The 18,508-nt window shown below is 47.4% G+C and overlaps 2 protein-coding genes across 7 annotated transcripts in view; one reads left to right on the top strand and one right to left on the bottom strand.

Moving 5' to 3' along the window:
• The first annotated feature begins 6,044 nt into the window (after positions 1–6,044).
• On the top strand, positions 6,045–7,929 carry CRH (corticotropin releasing hormone). Its single transcript, XM_065053684.1, has 2 exons — positions 6,045–6,364; positions 6,916–7,929. Exon 2 carries the CDS (start codon positions 6,931–6,933, stop codon positions 7,447–7,449), a length of 519 nt encoding a protein of 172 aa, XP_064909756.1. The 5' UTR covers positions 6,045–6,364; positions 6,916–6,930; the 3' UTR covers positions 7,450–7,929.
• Positions 7,525–18,508, bottom strand: part of TRIM55 (tripartite motif containing 55) — a 40,466-nt gene continuing 29,482 nt past the window's right edge. For all 6 annotated transcript variants that reach the window (XM_065053681.1, XM_065053679.1, XM_005506471.3 and 3 more), the window contains one exon: positions 7,525–10,200. In XM_065053681.1, the coding sequence (XP_064909753.1) occupies positions 10,081–10,200 (120 nt within the window). In that variant the 3' untranslated portion in view covers positions 7,525–10,080. The remainder of the gene's footprint in view (positions 10,201–18,508) is intronic.

The raw sequence follows: 18,508 nt of genomic DNA, 5'->3' as shown, positions 1-18,508 counted from the left end.
TCTATCCTCAAGTATTCCAAAATTGTGCTGCCCCCATCTCCTTCTTCCCCAGATATTGAGATAGTTTTCAGAATCATGAGATTTTTAAAGAAGATGATATTCCTGGCTCTTCTGGTGGTAATCTGGGGGTTCTCAGCCCTGGTGGTAAGCCGAGTCATGTCTTTAAGCTTGAAGGCTCAACTTTTTTTTTATTTTTATTTTTTTTCTAGCAACAGTTGAGGTTGTAACAGGATTCCAGGAGCAGGAGTTGCCCTTGGTATCACAAACCTCCTTTAAATTGCACTGATAATTTTCCCTCTCTACTCAGTTTTCACTTCTCAGTCTCATTCTCTTGTTGTATAAGCTCTTACATGTAAATGTATCCCATGTCTTACATTACAAAGGAAATCCTTGTTCACGACAAACACACAGTGGATGTTTTGCCATTGAGTGATGGTTTCACTGTCTGCAAATTCCAACTCCAGCTTTTCTCCCATTATCTCCTCCAGCGGGTCAGCAGTAGGTTGACCACTGAAAAAACATAGCCCCAGCAATTTGCTCAGATTGCTTCTGCCAGGATGCTGGAAAACGCCACACCAGCCCAGCTGTGCTCCTATATTTCTCTTTATTTTCACAGTGATGCCCAGATCCCTCACCCCAGCAGCATGGCTTCCCCATGGTTGTGACATGGCTACAACTTGAGAGCTGAATGAAGATTGCTGCTGACATTGATTGCTAATATGCAGCCTGGTGCTGCACGTGATGAAAGCAAGGTCCCTGGCATCAGCTGTGTGTTTGATGGCTGAAGCCATCACTGGCTCAGTGGCCCTTTCTGTCGGGACATCCCAGCAGGACATGTCTCATCCGCTCCCGGCCTGCAGTGGATGGTTCCTCACAGGCTTCCTGGAGCAAATCCTCCAGCAGCCATGGGCAGTACGGTCCGAGTGTTGTGGGCTCCCCTCTGTACCCCTCTCCCAGAGATGGGTAAAGGGGCAGCTCTGGGCTCTGACTTCCCAGGGGCAGGGAGGTGCCTGGGGAGAGGCAATGTGGGTATTTCCACCTGCTCTCCCGCACCTCCCCTTGGCCGGTGGGTTGGCCCACCTGCCTGATGCCTGTCCTCCTCTGGTCCAGCATGCCCGCTCCTGCTAGGCTGAGCCTGGACCATGCTGCCCATCCCAGCTGTGAGAGGTCATTTCTCTTGCCGCTACAAACTAGGGTGAACCTGGCGATTTCAGTGGGTTGTTCCAAATGTGTGCGAGATGCAAACCCCATCCCTCATCCTTGCCCTGGTCTGTGCCAAACACAGGCAGACAGATCGGATGCTCAGCTAAGCAGCAAAATTTCTCTCATAGCTGAATGTACCCAGACACCAAAACAACCATGGATACCAATTGCTCAGCACTCTCAGGGAGTGCTTGTTTGATGGATTTCCTTGTTGCTACCAATAACTGTGAGATGAGTTCCCGCAGCATTATCATTAACGGCATACAGGGCTCGCACACGTACCCACACAGCCTTGTCCAGCCCTTATTCAAGAGCAAGAATAGCAACTGAGAAGTCTTGTGAGGTAAATATAAAGGTCAGCTGTTGCCTGCCTGGATGAGGGCTGTCAGGAGAGAGGCGCAGCCCTCGCCGCCTCCACACTTCTCCCAGCCTGCATCTGCAACTTCCCTTTACTGCTCAGAAGGAGAGAGCGAGGCCATGAGGCCTCCGAAAGTGCTCTTTGGTGATGTGCGAGAAGTTACATGTGCAGCTCCACTCTGTGTTGCATGCACTGGTGGGATTATCTCCTGGGGAAGTGGGGCTTTGGGCACAGTGGGGGCTTTTGCTGGGACAGAAGGTCCATGCTTGAGATATCTGAATGGCGTGTGCTGGCCTCTGCTGAGCTGGGGATCACACTTTGGGAGGAAAAACATCCCTGCAAATCCACCCTTGTGTGAACCACTGTGAACTGTGTTCTCCACAGACACAGTGGAACTGTTGGTATCCCCCAGGAATTTTTCATTCTGTTGCAACCGCCAGTCCAAAGAAGTGTATGTTGCAGGCAGCCGTCTGGGGTCAAGAGTATGAACGTTAAGTCATGAATGAAAATAGCACTCTGGTTACGCTTATGGACTTGGTCTCAGAAAATGCAAGATTCACTCCTGCCTCATACAGAAATCCTTGAGAGACACTGGGTAAATCTCTTCATCTTTTCATGTTGTTTTTCCTCACTGGAAAGTTTGGGAAATTAAGGTGCTTTTCTTTCTCCCACTGGACTGTAGGAAAACCTGTTATAAGTTATAGGTGGAGATCTAATATGGTGGTGAGACACACCACAGAAAATCCCTGTGACATGAGCATGTGATTCCCTTCCTGAAGTGAGATCACTGAAATCTGAAGGAGAAATTATAACTGAATGAGAGGATTTTGAAGACTTCTAGGGTCAGAAGAAAGGGTAGATAACTGAGCTCCTTATCAATTTTGTTCTTCTTCCTGACCTAGAACACACTGGTTTGTATTTAATTGATTTATTTTTATTGATTTTTTATAACTCACTTAAATTGAGATTCTCTATGACTGGTCTAGCAAATTCAGTCTGCTGAGGTATAATAGACAAATGTATTTTGTTCTCAGAATGATTTATCAACTTCAGGCATAGTAAGATATCTTCAATTTTTTTTCTTTTTTTTTTTTTTTTTGTAGATTACCCTATAATCCATAACATTTATGACCATCAGATTTAGATTTCTTAGTATCAGGAGTACCAAAGGCTGAAATGGAATTATAATGTACAGATGTGCCAGCGTGTGGTTGCTGGCACCTCAGAGTGGGCGAGATGGACTGAGTCCACCGGAAATAGTCACAGAACGTAAGATTGCATGTTAAAGAGCTGATCAGAGGGACCAAGTAATGACGGTGATCACATTAAGCGGTTATGCGAGATGACGTGGAAATGTTTGCCGAATGGAGCAACACCAGAAATCCTTACTGCCTTCTGACAAAAGCTGGAGAGGTAATGAAATACTGCACCATGGCAGAAAGCTGATCTACATCTCGTGTGTGTTCTTCCATGTTTGTAGTTGGACATCTTCAAAAATACCTGGGGTAAGAGCCATGCCTTCAGTTTAACATCATCGCCTCTGTATTGCTCTTTTTAGAACTGTGTGTTCTCTCTGCCATGGTCAATCAGTGAGGAGGGGATTCTTCTCGCCTCACATTGGCTATCAAAAAATTCAGTGCCCAGGCTAAGGTAGTTTTCTGCACTCCCTTTATAGACAAGGGAACAAGGTAAGCCTCTCCAGAAGCCTGAAGGTGCTATTTTGCAATGGGATGTATCATCCTCTGGGCATGCTTTTCTTTCCATTAACTACCTCAGAGTAGCTATAATTGCTTTTCAGTAGGTGGCTGAGTTTGAGATCACTAAGGCTAAAGGGCAGGTGCACCCAACCCAAGTCGGCAGGGAGGAAATGAGCCTCACTAGCTCTTTTTCTTTCCAGACAATGTTATTTTGTGATTCACCACAAAAAATTCTGGTTTCCCCTCATGTTTGCAGAATGAGTCAAATATGAATACTTCTCTTATGAAGGGTATGCTAATCTCAAACTATATCACTGAACATAAAACTCTAATCTGCCTTGTCTCTTTCACCTCTCTGGTGAGAATCCAGGACTACTTCTGTTGTAACCTTGTTCAGAAGTAACAGCTGAGATTTCACCCAGAAACTGGCGACTCTTTGGAGAAAGGACTTCTGTGTTTCTAGGCAGTCAGTTCTGCACTTGAAGTGTTGAGGGAAGTAATTTTTTGATTGTGTATCTGTGATATTTTATATTCCTTGTTATCAAGGCATCCAAACGTCTCACAGTCTTCTCCGCATTTAAATTGTTGCAAGCTTTCTCACACATAAATCAGGATTTATGGGGAAAATGGGGCAATGTGACCATTTTGGATTAGAAAGAAGTGTGTGAGATACTGCAGACCCTGCTCAGAGCCAGGGGTCAGCAAAAAGGGGAGAAAAACCCGGCAGGTTGTACAGCTCTTGTGAAAATTGCAGAAGCTCTCCCAGCTCACTCCTATGCACTATTTGCTATCCCTGTAATTCTTGAAGGGACAAAAATGTCTGCCTAAAGGACATAAATAATATTGTGAATGATGAAAACCACCAAATAATCTAAGCCAATTCTCACTGGCATCAGTCTTTTGGAAACATGTAGCTCTATGTCTTATTCAGATCTCACCCATGACACACATGCACAAAAAGTATTTGGATAAGAATGCTTCCTTCTTTATCTTTCTGATCACATTATTTTAAGAGGTTTAGTGGTCTTTAAAAGGTATATTAAACCTAAAAATGGGGACACTGTGATAAAACCCACCCCAGAGCACATCAAGAGGGTTTGAGTTTGATAAGTGCCTCTTGCATTTTCCATCAACTGCTTGAACTTAGCTTACGTTTCTTTGAACCTCTTGTTCTCACTGAAGCTGTGCTGGCTTGCTTTAAAAGCATACAAATAGCTTCTGCTATGAATGTCTACACAATATATTCTGTTCTGCTTTTGTTGTAATACGCATTTCAGTTTATGAATGCCCAAGCTGACAGAGGTAATGCAGAGATAAATCTCTGGTATTACTACTTGTTTTTCCATGTGTTTAGTTATGATGCACAAGATCTGATTCTTTGGCACTTCACCAACAGCATCTGAGGTTGGGGGTAGGTATAGCAAAAATTAAAATGTGTAGCATCCATAAGGAGATGCTCAGAATCAGGTTCTGTCCAACCTCAGATATTAAGTTGTTTGAACTTCGTTATTTTAATAAGGAAACAGATTTCAGATTCATCACTCATTTAGCATCAATAGCAAATAACCACATTCTGTGGTCTGTTGCAACTCCTCACTGTGGTGGGAGACAGGCAAGTGCATGACCCCAACCATTTACATTCTAGGCAGGAAAAAAACAGTAGGTTTTCAGTACAATTTTCCGATTTAGAGGGAGGGACATGATTAATGTTGCAACCGAGGCAGTAGAGAAGCAGGACTGAGATGCAGTGGCAAAGATGATGTGATGCAAAACCTGAAGAACGCACATTACACATGAAATGGGCGTTGGGCAGAAGTTATTCTATAGGCACTGCTTCCTCCTGGAAGAGGAGATCTGAGAGTAAATAGCCCGGCTGGAGACATTGGTGGAATACGATCTGGAACCTGCAGACTTAATGGAGACGGGAGAGCAATACAAAGGGAGCTAAAAATGGGATTAGGACACCCCGGAGGGTAGAGCCTTAACGCATGGCCATGGGGGGGAGAGGTGGGGAAGTAGAGTCGAGGAGAAGAAAGGAAAAGAAAAAGGAACGGTTGCTGCCTCCACGCAAGAAGCGAGGAGACAGCGGAGAGAAGCAAAGGCCAGAACGCGGGAGCCGGCAGCGCGGGGCAGGGCCGGGACGAGCGGGCGGCGGTGCCCGAGGCAGCAAAGCGGGAGGGGCGGGCGGAGCGGCGCCCGGGCTGCGGTCTCCGCCCGGCTCATGCTCCCGGGGCGGCCGCGGCAGCCGCGGCACCCCCAGCCCTTCCCGCCCTCCTCGCGGGGGTCTCGGCAAGAGCTTTCCGCCCCCTGATCCAGCGGCGGGGCCCCGGGAAGCCCGTGCGATGTGATGGTGCCAGCGGTGCCGAGGGTCCCTCCCGGCACCGGCACCTGCCTCCCCCGCGGGGCTCGTCTGGGGTCCTGCCGCATGCCGGGGGCAAGCGTTGCCCCTGGGCGCAGGGCAAAGGCGGGATCCACCCAAAAACCGCGTTCCCCGGAGCCTCCCGTCCCGGCCGGCCGCAGCCGCCCCGGAGGCGGTGGGTAGCGGGGGAGGAGCGGGGATGTGGGAAGGACACAGCCCGGGATGGCAGCCCCGGTCCCGGGGGGGTCGGGTCCTACCCCGCGGGCCGGCCCGCGAGTGGAAAGTTTTCCCGGAGTGACCTCTCATAGTACGCGCCCGCTAGGAAATCTCATTCAAGTATTTTTGTCAATGGGGTGGGGGGGGGCACCCTTCTCCCCGGGCCCCCGGCCCGGCTGACGTCACCGCAGAGGCGATAAATATCTGTTGATATAATTGGACGTGAGATTTGGAGCTGCGATAGCGAAACTCGGCCCATCGCCGCTCCGACGGGCTCCCATGATTTATTCAGCAGTGGATCGGGGCACGCAATCGGGCTGTCAGGAGAGCGTCAGCTTATTAGGCAAGTTCTGCGTGATTCCAGGAGAGGGTCTAAGCTATAAAAATCCCGCTCCCCGGCTCTGATTAGGACCAAATCTGATCCCAAGTTCTCCAGGAGCCGGCTCTGAGGGAGAGCGAGAGGAAGAGACGCCGGGCACCGCCGAGCCCCGCCGCCGCCTGCCCTGCCCTGCCCTGCCGCCGCCGCCCCAGGTAGGTGCGGGCCGCGCCAGGGCGCGGAGTGGGCTGCGCTGCGCTGCGTGGGGCTCAGCGCGGGACCCGCTGGTGGCAGGGAGGTCCCCCGGCCGGGCGGGGAGACGCAGGGGAGCTGGGACCTCGCATCACGCAGTTTTTGGGGACAGCTGCCCCGCCGCAAGCACCCCACGCACCCTCCCACCCCCCGGATGGGTGAAGAGGCTCGGGTCCACGCACACGCGTGGAGTCTCTCCACAGGGGCTCTGCCCAGCCTCGTCCCCAGGAGCCGTTACCGGCGCAGCCCACAACCTCCCCGCGGGGCTGTTTCGCGGGTGGAGGCGACTGCCCCGACGGCGGGGGCCGGCCGGGACTGAGCTCGTCAGGGTCGCGGTGCCCGGGGCACGGAGGGGTGCGGAGAGGCGCGTTTCAGCACCGGGACAGCGGCAACGGCGAGAGCCCCCTCCCCGGCCCCGCACTGCCCTCCCCGGCCCCGCACTGCCTGCCCTCCCTGCCGCCGCGGCTCGGCTGTGTAACACCGGTCCCCCCCGCTCCCCCTCTGCCTCCTGCAGGTTTGAGCCCCGACCATGAAGATCCCGCTGCTCGTCTCCACGGGAATCCTGCTGGTCGCCCTCCTGCCCTGCCAGGAGTGCAGAGCTCTCAGCAAGAGCCCGATAGCCCCCCACGGGGCTCTGCACCAGCCAGATTTCTTCCAGCAGCAGCAGCAGCAGCAAACTCTGCCCGTCCTGCTCCGCATGGGAGAAGAGTATTTCCTGCGCCTGGGCAACCTCAACAAGAGACCCGTTGGCTCTTTTTCCGCCTCTTCCAGCAGCACCAGCCACCTACAGCCAGAAGCCTCCGCCAGCAACTTTTTCCGGGAGGCGGTGCAAGAGCTGCAGCAGCTGCCCGAGCGCTCGCTGGGGAGCCCCGAGGAGGGCGAAGGCGAGGGGGAGGCAGTGGAGAGGGAGAAGCGTTCCGAGGAGCCCCCTATTTCTCTGGATCTGACTTTCCACCTCCTGCGAGAAGTCTTGGAGATGGCCCGAGCCGAGCAGCTAGCGCAGCAAGCTCACAGCAACAGGAAACTGATGGAGATAATCGGGAAATGAAACGGCCCCTCCCCGCCTTGCCAAAGAGATTCCGCAGTTAGCACAAGAATAATTACACCGTCCGATGTACCATAGTGCTGCTCTGATGTCATCTCTTTATTTTTATATAGCTTTAAACCTAGAAGGGTGTACTCCGAACAGCCTCTGTCCCTTGACTAGCATGCACAACCGTGTACCAAGTGCAGAAACACGAGTCTCGTTCGTAACCTCCCCTACCTTTATTTATTTATCCATTTCCCAGTTATTCTAGTGCCATCGCTACGTAGGGATGTGTGGGCATTGGAAGAAATGGTGTCAAGAAGACAGATAACTTTTCTGCTGGGGGCAGGGAGGTGGGAGGGGGAATCTCTGTGAGCTACTCTAAATACACTTTTTTTCCTGTAAACATTTTCACAATAAAACATCTTTTCAGCGCTCGGTCGATTTTGTTGTGTAAGAGAATGTTTAATATTTATATTTTTAATAAAAGCTGCAAACTAATGATGGCTTGATAGACTTTCTTCCCCAGATGCCTGAGGGCTGCTCCCCCTCTCCCGCCAGCGCTTACCGGGCCGGGGGGACACCCGCGGCCGCGGACGCTCAGAGCCGCAGGGAGCCCCAAGGCACTCCCGGGGATGTTTGTTTCCCCCTCCCCGTCCCTGCGGGCTCCCCCAGAGGCGCGCCCCGACGTGCCGCCGGCCCCGACCACCGGGCAGGGGCTGCCCCACGCCGCCGCCCTCGGCACAAGGAGATGAGGGGGGTCGGGGACCGGTCGGTGTCCCCCAGCCCTGCCGAGTCCCACCTCAGCAGCCCCCCGAAGGGGGTCCCTGGCTCCTCCAGCTGCGGCCGGGACGGGGCAGTCTCCTCCCGCCAGAGCGCAGCGATGGGAAACTGATGTGGCGCTCCCGCATCTTTTTATTGTTTTCTTCCTAGTTCTGCTCATTCTCCCCGCACCCCTAAAGAGAAGGTTCCTCCCCGCTTGACTCACCCCGACCCGGTCGTTTTGCCCAAGCCGGGTCCCTCCCAGGGGCCCTGTGGAGGTGGTGGTGCATATGAGGAAACTTCCCTGGATGAACGGAGGAAAACCTGCCAGGACAACAGGGAGAAAGTAGGAAATCCCTCAGCCCAAACCACATCACAGGGAAAAACTGCTCCAGCAGCGGGAGGCGATGTGGCAGCAGTGGCGGTGCGGAGCGGTGATCACCCTGGGCTGTGTGAGTCTCAAAGCTTTGCGCGGACCTCACCTATGCAGCTCCCCAGAAAACTTCTCTCAGGAGCGTTTTCCCGGGGAAACAGATACAAGTGAGGGTGGATGTGACTCAGCCCCATAGCCAGGGATGGCCAGAACTGGGGCTGACCCTTCACAGCCTGCTGACCGGGAGCTGCCTTGTGTCTGCACTGACAGCTCACCCATCCTGTCGGGGCACAGCACACCCTACACCACGGCACAGCCCCCTGCCAAAAGTGTGTTTAGTGCCTGGCTTGGGGCTGCTGGAAAGATTTACACTGAACTCTGGCGCAGAGCTTGACACCTGGTCCCCCATGGCACCGAGCACTCCCTGCAGCCTGCCAATCTGTCTTAAACACTACTGAGTGCTGACACCCTGTCCCCAGTGACAAAACTTGCAGAGTGTCACCTTCAGTACATCTTGTAGAGCTTCTTCTAAGACACAAATCCTGTTTCATTGGATGACTCAACACCTACCATGCACATGGAACAGGACATTTGGCATTCACCTTTTCTACAGGGCACCATGGGGCCTTCAAATTAAACCTTGAATGAATACCTGTGACCTCCTCACCACATGCTGGTTTCACGCAAGAAAGTGCCCCTTTTCCCACATGCACGAATGTCTGAGAAGATGTAGATACAGATAACGGCTGGACAGACGTGGGCAGCACCCTAATGTCTGCCCCACAGGCTCAGAGCTGTGTCCTGCATTCCTGCACAGGGGGTGGCCAGTGCTCTCAGCAAGTGCATTTTCGTTGTTCCTGTCCCTGGGCACCTTCTCTACAGATAACCCCTTTATGTGAGCATCATCTCTTGTGCCTTAGCAGGAAGAGCAGGTGTGAAGGAAGAAATGGCAGCTTCCCTCTCCTGTGTTTAGCCTCTGCAGCCAGGGTACCGTGGGGACTACGAGAGACTGCAGGGAGGTGTTTATGTGCAACCCTGTCTTAGGGATGCCAGGGACATGATAGTGGCACTGAAGTCACAAGCACCTATGAGCTGGGATGCAGGAGGATACTGAGAAGAAATGCTGTGTTGGCAAAGGATGGTACCAGTGAATATTTTAACTAACAATATTGGTGAAGCATTTACACCTACACAGGGATGTGCCAAAAAGTGAATAACAAAACACTAGCAGTGCTCAGCCTACAGCTGTAGTCATGCTATTTCACCCCTGGAACCAAGAAATTATTGGAAAACACTCTGACTACAATACAGTATAGCAATTTTGCCCCATGCTCCCATGCCTCTCAGGACTGTCATCTCAAGGGCCAGGTGTGATGTGGAGGTCAGTTGAGTTCCTGGGAACGAAACCTGCTTGGATGTCCTTTTCCAGGCCAGTTTCTTTGTTGACTGCAGCCAGGCTGCTGGTGCTCACGGTCCCTCTGAGGAGAAGCACAGCAGAAGCCAGCCAAAGTGAGTCATCACTCATTCAGTGAGTTCAACCAGGAGAAGGAGAAGATATGACGAGCCGGCTCATCACCCCTCTCATTGCTCACGGGAGTTTCCTCCACTTGTCCTTGAGGGGACGGTTCAGAACCAGTCTGTAAAGAAAGGAAAGGTTGACAAATGGAAGAGGAATAGATGAATTGCATTAAAATCCTTAAGATTTCACAACACACAGAAAAACAGAATGAAGTGAGAAAGAGGAGAAAAGGCAGGGAGCATGGAAATTTGGAGAGGCCAGCCAGACTTCTAGTGCCAGAGAAGTCAGAGGGACTTTTGCCATGGACAACGGCAAAGGGAGGATTAGGCTGGGTGAGCATGTCACACCTGTGCAAAAGGGCTTAGTCCCGATTTGCGCCTCTGGAATATTATCACTGAAGGTGATAACTGCCTGTTCAGAAGTTATCCTGAGCCAGCTTGGCTCGTGTAGCTGGACCTCCAGATTGATGCGGACCAAAGCCAAAATTTATTGTCTGTGCATTGCCAGTCAAAATGATACTTGTTCTGCTGTCACGAAATCTGCCTTGAATGTGGTTTTATTTTTTTTTCTTTTTTTTTTTTTTTAATTTAAAGTCTTTTAATATTTATTTCACTTTGATTTCACTCAGTCCAAGAACAGGAAATAAATACTACAGAGATAAAAGCTTCTGCTTATATCCCAGGCCGAATTCTGTGTTTGTTTGTACAGATATCCTGTGCTTACAGTAAAACAAAAAAGGAATCAGGCCATGACACGCTTTAGCTGCTAATCATAGAAATTATCATTATTTTTTAAATTAGCTGAATATTTAACAGACCAGTATGATATACAGAAAAATTTTTACTAGTTCCAGTGTTTTCATATTCCTTAGTTGGAGATTAAAGACCAACTTTGTGACGGTATCAGAAAACCTATTAAAGATAAAATATTAAAAAATGGGTGATTTGGTAGCTAAGGGATGCCTTTTGTCTTCGTCACTAAAGTCACAATTTAACATGCAATATACAGGATATTTTTTTCCCCTCTGTATTCCTAGATATGAACAAACGTTATTGTACATTCTTAAAATTAAAATAGCCAATACCCCCAGCCTTCTCTGTGCAGGGTTTCACCTTACTTTGGGAACGTCAGTGTGATCTCAGGAGAACTGTTTGCTGTCAAGATACTAAGTGAAGGAGGGAAAATGACAGAGCAGTGTCCTCTGAATTTTAACACGACTCAATAATTTGTAACACTGTCCTAAAACGGAAAGTTACCAAAGCAGCGATGCTAACTGACATATCCAGGAACAATGAAGCAGGGGTGCTTGTGAGGAGCTGAAGCATGGGATGGATGATTTTTCCAAGCATTTTTATAAGTGCTTAATGTTAAAGTGTACCACAGGAATTAGTAAGAACTAGTGGTATGTTAAGTATAAATCGGCTACTGGGCTTCATTCCAGTCACTACCTATTTGAGTGTGTTACACCAACAGCCAAGAAAGCACGGATGTATGAAAAAAGTAGCTCCCTATTTCTTTATATCTAATTAGAGTTCATAGCTCCTTTTTCAGTCCTAGATCCTCACTTGCTCTTAACTGTAACAGCCCTACTTGTTCCAATGAAATACTATCTAAGAATTTGCTTTAATACTTGAAATGTGGACTAATCTTTGACTTAGACTCATATTTTCAATGCAAAGCACTCACTGCTACTCACTGCAAAATACAGGGCTCAGAAAGGATTTTTATGGACAAGGGTCTTGCAGAAGAATATAGCTTTTGCTTGCTAGCTTTATCATGTACTGTAAAGAGAGCACAAGCATGGTGAAAAATCTGGGAGAAACAGCTGCCCACTTGAACACAGAAGTCTATTTTCAGCAATGCTGGTGAGACGTGTCGTCTCCCAGGTTTATGAAAAAGTGTTGTAAAGAATCTGGCCCACAGGGCCAGATCTTCAGCTGAAAAGGCATGTAGCTAATTGAGTCATGAGTGTAGAAGATCTGCCTCTCAGCCCAGGGAAGTCCTGAATGCAAACCTTTCAGCTGAAATCTTCCAACACTGACTACAAACGTCAGGTATCAGCAGTAAACACACGACCAGACTTTCTGAGTTGTAAGGGATTCTGCACTTTCTTGATCTCACTGGATGCAGGCATGTAGGTGTTTTATTAGCCCTCTATGGTGTTGAAAATTTTGCCTTTTATTTTTGGAAATGCAGCCAGAGTGTCTGGACTAGCTAAAAGTAATTTTGAAATTGGTTGTGCAATTTTGTGCACTGAGCCCTGAGCAGCGTGTGTAAGCAGGCGTGGGACAGTCCTCCCAACTCTCACCCTGCAAAGGAATAGGACTGCCAAAAGGTTTAAAAAAATTTCCTGCATTTTCATTCTTTTTTACTTAAAACCACACTGGTACCTTGTCATTTCTCTTCCTGTGCAAGACAGGCTTTCTTTAGTACTTCCACTTGACGTTTCAACCAGCCATTATCCAGACATATACACTAAGCTAAGCTTTAGTTTGAAGCTAAGAACTATCTATGGGCTTAAAGTTAAGTAGCTTGTTTCATAGGATGTGGGCCTAACATGTTAAAAGGAAAAAAGCACAATGTAATGACTGAGACTGGCTGGGTGACTGCATTGCCTTGTTAACCAACTCTGCTGGTGCTGCATTTCAAACAAAACAATCTTTGTCTGCATCACTGCCAAAACTGTATTTCATAATGTGTTAACTCCTTCATATTCTGCTGTGATGACATCTTCCTGTGTCAGCAAAATGATGTTGGAGCTCCAACACTTTCCCACTGGGTTTGGCTGGAGGAAGCATTCACTCCCCGTGCCTTGCGGGACTCAGCAGGCTGCCACTCTGCAATACCTCGATGTGCCTTTCTGGGAGCAATCATTTGCCATCACACCCAGCCGGGAGCAAAGCAAGAGCACAACTGACAATAGAGCCATTCCTTGGCTTTTAGGCTTCTATTTTCACACCTGTGACACTTTGGTATTTGTGCTCTGAGTCACACGGTGACTGAGGTACGCTATTGCAATGTGAGGCAAAAGACCATCAAAAGGTGCCAGGAGTGACTCTGACCACACTATTAAACTTGTCCCTCCCTTCCAATGGCAACCCACACAACTGGGATTGTCTGAGACAAAGTTTTCAGCTCTGGACTTTTGCAGAAAACAACTTTTTTGAACCAGGAGATGATTTGGAAAGGTGGAAAGCAGAAGCGGCTCTCCTCAGTGTCAATACAGGGGGCATCTGACCCCCCTGGAGGTCCTTGCAGTCCCATCCTGGATCACCTTGCTCTCCCTGTTACCACAGTCCTGCTGAGCTGCCAGAGCAGAGCTTTCTGCTGAGCACAGCACAGCCCTTGCCACACGCCTTTCAGATGGTTCCGATTCAACACTTCATTGTGTCTGTCCATTGTTATTAGGTAACTGTTGTTAAGCTTCTACCCGAGCTTTATCTTAGTCTTGGAGATCTCATGGGTAGGGCTTGTTTTTCATATTACCTAGAAAAACAAGTCCCAACCCTTGATTTGGGTCCCTAACAGCAATAAGGAATAACTAAAGTGTTTACCTTAGATTACATTAATCGCATTAGGCCAATGCTGAGAGAGTGCTGAATACTTACACTTTGACTTATATTTTCCCCTGTAGTGTTGAGTGACATCAGATGATGCTTTCAATAAGCACCAGGAATTTTCACCAGGCCAGCTCATGAAGTGGGGAGGGAAGCACACCCTGTATGACTGATAGATTTGTTTTTCCCATAAGCAAAGCCCAGGCTGGACTTTACGTGCCAATTCTTTGGAGGTGCTGAGCAACCACAACTCCCATCGGGCAGCCATTCAGCACTCCTCAGCATCTGGCACACTAGAATTTGCATGAATTAACAGTATAAGGATCTCAGTGCTTAACCTGATGAGTCGTATCGAAGTTGCAGGTATTCAGCATATTTCAGGATTTGCTTCCTTAAGCAGAGTGCTACTTAAATCCGTATAAGGTTCTTGTAAAGGGTGTGGAGGGGAGGAAAGGGATGGGATGGCTTTGTCATAACATTTTTTTATTAGGCCCCAGCAGTTACCCTATTTATGCTGGGGAAAAATAGGCAGTCTAGGCCTTCTAGATATTTGAAATACAATGAATCTACACTCTGTTTTCTGATTTACCATCGCTAATCTCCATAGTCTTTAGGTGCAAAGAGTGGGGTCCATGTTACCAAACTTCAGTCATCCAGAAATGAGATATATCTACTCAAGCAAACTGTATTCATCCCCTCTAATGGGAATGAGAAGAGAAAGGCACCACCAGAGGGTGATTTGTTCCATCCTAAAAGAAGTGTCTATAGGGTGTCTTGCCCTCTGGAGGTACCCGTTTCTCTCTACTGACTCTAGAGACACACCTGGTCACAGGGTTAGACTAGATTTGGCTTTTAAGTAATTACACAAAAATATTTCAGCCAAATACTTCATGATATCAGAAAACTGCTTAATAGGAATGGAGAACTTTGACTGCACTATTACTTTTTACAAGATCAGTAATCCTTTAATTTAGGAAATCAGGACAAAAGATGAAGTGTCTTCATAGTCTTCAGTTTGGTTTTTGTTTTGGTGGTTTTTTGCTTATTTTTGATGACTTCTGATGAGGTTGGATCTGAAGAAACAATTGTTACAGTGGGCCTCTCAGAGGTTATGTCACACCAGCTTGCAAAGAGATGTGAGAAATAAGAGAAATGAAGGCTGAAATGGTTGTTTCCTCCAGGGCTGTAGATCATCCACCAGTATATTTTATCCAGAATGAGCATGACTAATGATGACTATTTTTTTAATAAATCAGAAAACAAAAATGGTTGCAGTTTTTTTGCTGGCCACAGAAGAATAGATTATGCCTTTGTTGGCAAAGCAAAAATGACCTCCTCACATTTTTTTAACAAATACGGTCCTACTTAGTGAATTTGTAGTAGTTGAACATTTTGTGTCACCTGAGTATGTTATTCTTGAGCTACTGCTGAATTCTCCAAAGCTGTATTTACCAACTTGTGGAATCACGGTCTCAGTTTTAACTGAATTAATGAGAAATGTCTACATTTACAGTGAAATAAGGGAGAAAAGAATCCATGTGATTTGTTAGAAGTTAGTGTGCCCTAGGAAAAGGGGTTATTTCTTACAGTTGTGCACATGGATGCACCAATTGCTTACAAACAATCCACTTGTGCAGCTATACCAACGTTTTCTGGAACAGCAGCACTAAACAAAGCAGGTCCTGCGCCTTGGCTCCCCATCCACATCTTCCCGCTTTGCCTCCGTGGTTCACTGTCCATTTGCGTTGCCGCAGCTGTTTGCAGGGCTGTGCGAAGAATAGGAATGTCACTGAAATGACATCAATTTCTTGTTGTTTTTTTGAGGTGAATGAAGGTATTTTTAAGCCTGGACCATTTGAATGATTTGGTTCCAACAAACAGCTGCCTCAGCACAAATGCCATGTGAGTGGTAGCATCTGGGCAGGAAGAAGCAGCAGGGCCATTTGGCAAGAAATTCCTAAATCACCTTTGCTGCCACAGAAAAGAAATGGATCTACACCCTTAGAGGCATGTGAACTACCCAATGCCTTTGCTGCCTCCTCTTGATCCAGCAGGAGAGCAAGAGTGTGAATTTGTTAGAAAATGTGGACCTTGGAAAGAAAAGCAGTGAACATAAAAAGCTTCTTACTTCTATGGTTTTGGTAGCTTCATAAAACAAGTGAGAAAACGGAGTTAATTCCCATGTTTTAGCTGGCTTGTTTAGAAACAACCCCCAGTGTTGACAAGAACAGGCATGGTTAAAAAAATGCTAGCTGGTCACAAAGCCATCACGGAATCTGTAGGCTATGTTTGTCTGCCTCGGATGTCAAATGTTGCACTTCTGGCACTCAGCACTTCCAGGCAGCGGAAACAAAGGGAGCACAACAGGTTATTTTTAAATAGTTTAAACTTTAGTTCAAGCATTTTGTTTTCATATTTTTATGCAGTCTAGCTCCTTCAGAGTAACACCTGGCAGCTGTCACATATATCATAACAATATTGTTCCAAGCTAAGAGGCTGCTTATTTTGTATGGATCTTTTCTCTTTATTAGTGGGAACCAACAAAATATTTTCTGAAATAATTGCTATAATTACCTACCATGGAAATACACATGGTGGCAGACAAAATAATATGCACAGACGAGCTCCATCACTCACAGTACTAGATATGTCACTCTCTTAATAGTGGTCAGTAATGAATTTTAAAAGTCCGTTGGGAGGAAATGCCTTTCTTCAGCAGATTTTCATTATATTACAATTAACATTATGTGGCTAATGTCTAATGCAATGTCTTGTACATAATGACCTTTAAGAGACCAAATATATTTCAGAGGAAAACAGTCTGTCTAGCTTATTTTGGCATAGGATCTGCACATCTCCTGTGGGACACTTGAACTAGTGGTGGAAACAGTTTTAGAGAACAGTGTGAGGGAGTGGATTTCTTCTGTTACTGGGGACAAAAGAAATACAATTCCCTTATTTATGTCACATATCTTTTTCATGACACAAACAAAAAAGCCAGAAATAAGATATATGTTTAACATTTCACCCACTGATGCTCCTCACTGGCATTACTTCTTTTTGGGAGTGATTAACGACAAATCTGCATAAAACCTGGTCCCACCACTGTCTAGGAAAATGAAGAAAACCCAGCAGAGAAGTCTTACAAACACAGGAATATTGAGGCTGCATGATCAGAACAGTCTTTCCTGGATCTATCCACGCATCACTCTTTGTTTCTCAGGCAGAGAAGTTTTTGAGGACCTCCTGATCTGTCACTTCTGCTCCCTTCCAGCCCTGCTGGAGAATTGTCCAGCAAGTAAACGATCATCTTGAGAAGGTGCAGGAGTGAGCAGTATGTGCTGGCCACCCATGACAGAAAGCTACTCACAGCCACCAGTTCTCCGTTCTTCCCCCAGCTTCTGCTTCATCAGACAAATTTGTATGACTTCAGATCAATGAGTTAAATGTGAAGTAGAGACCTTCCAAGAACTTCTCTGTGGTGGTAACCCATCTAGTCCATGTCAGAGAAACTTTGCTATTAGCTCTCAGAGGGAAGTAGCAAACCTAGTAATGGTTTAACGTCATATTTGTCTCTGTCAAGTAGGCTTTCCTTTGAGTAATACGTAGTGTTGTAAATGAAAGCTTTTTCTTCCTCTGCAAGTGGTATTTTTGCAAATCCAATGAATGAGACAGAGTGCCAGTTCAGACTGTGATTCACCCCCGAGCTCCACTCACAGGATCAGATAGTGGAGCTGGTGTAGCTGGGAGGTGTGCAGACACATACCGTGCCGTGGGGCCGGAGCACTGCTCACATTGCGAGTGACTGACTGAGCTGGGCTGTTGTACATACGCAGGAGGTGGTATATGAGCTGTGGACACAGCACACGTTCTCTGAGAGGCAAAATGACACTGATGGAGATACAGGAAGAAAAGCTGCAATGTCAGCTAAAGCAACCGGTTGCCATTCTGTAAAGCCACCATGTAACACAAAACAAAAAAGTCTTGGCCACAGTTAAAACACTTTTTTCCCTCATGACCTGTTGCTGCTTCCCCTTTTCTTTGCGTGCTCATTTGTCCACGTCTTTAGTTGCCTGAATCTTCTCCTTAATATGACTGCAGCAACTGAAACTGGTAGCCAAGAAATGACTCTACTCCAAGAATAATACATTGCTCAGTGAGTAGCACCATGACTTTCTGGACAGACGTCTGTTGTGTCACGTCTCACACTGTAATCTCTCCTCACCCATTAGCAATGCTGGCTTGCTTGCACAGCACTCGGCCAGCCGATGCGCAAGATATTAAATCAAGCTTCCTCCTGCCCATCTCTCACTGTTCCCAGGTGAAGTCCAAGGAAGCTGTGATAAATACTGCTCTTAAAACCTCTGATTCAATCACAGTTATTGACTGGGTTTTACAGAATATAGAGCACATATCAGAGGCAACTGTCCTCAGAGGCAAGCTTGGAACTGAGCAGCAACTGGATGGGCACCAATTCAATTTTCTTTTTAAAGTGGTCCATTTATTTTATAAAATTAAATTATGAAATTGTGCATAAATATAAAAACGAATGTATTAAAAAAATAAAGCTGGTGTCAGACATTGGAAAGGCTCACCAGCACTGATGGGGCAACAACAGCTTACCTTTCTTTCCTCAGTAAGGCATTTTGTAATAGAGCAAGTCATACAGCAAGTGTTTCATAATGAAAAATAGACACTTCTTCTGTGTGCAGAAGTGCTGATGCAGGAGTGCTCTAAGGGACTGGGTCTGTATTTTGATTGCCACCTTCGCTGGTTGAGATAGACTGAGGCAGGTTTTATGGGGTGCTTACTAAATTAAAAAGAGCAACGAGAAATTCAAATCACTTCTTCTCTGGGATTGTGAGATCC

Source organism: Columba livia, chromosome 2 (genome assembly GCF_036013475.1).
Source record: "Columba livia isolate bColLiv1 breed racing homer chromosome 2, bColLiv1.pat.W.v2, whole genome shotgun sequence".
NCBI lineage: Eukaryota > Metazoa > Chordata > Aves > Columbiformes > Columbidae > Columba > Columba livia.
Note: the sequence above shows the minus strand (reverse complement) of the source record. Positions and strands in the feature narration are given on the sequence as shown.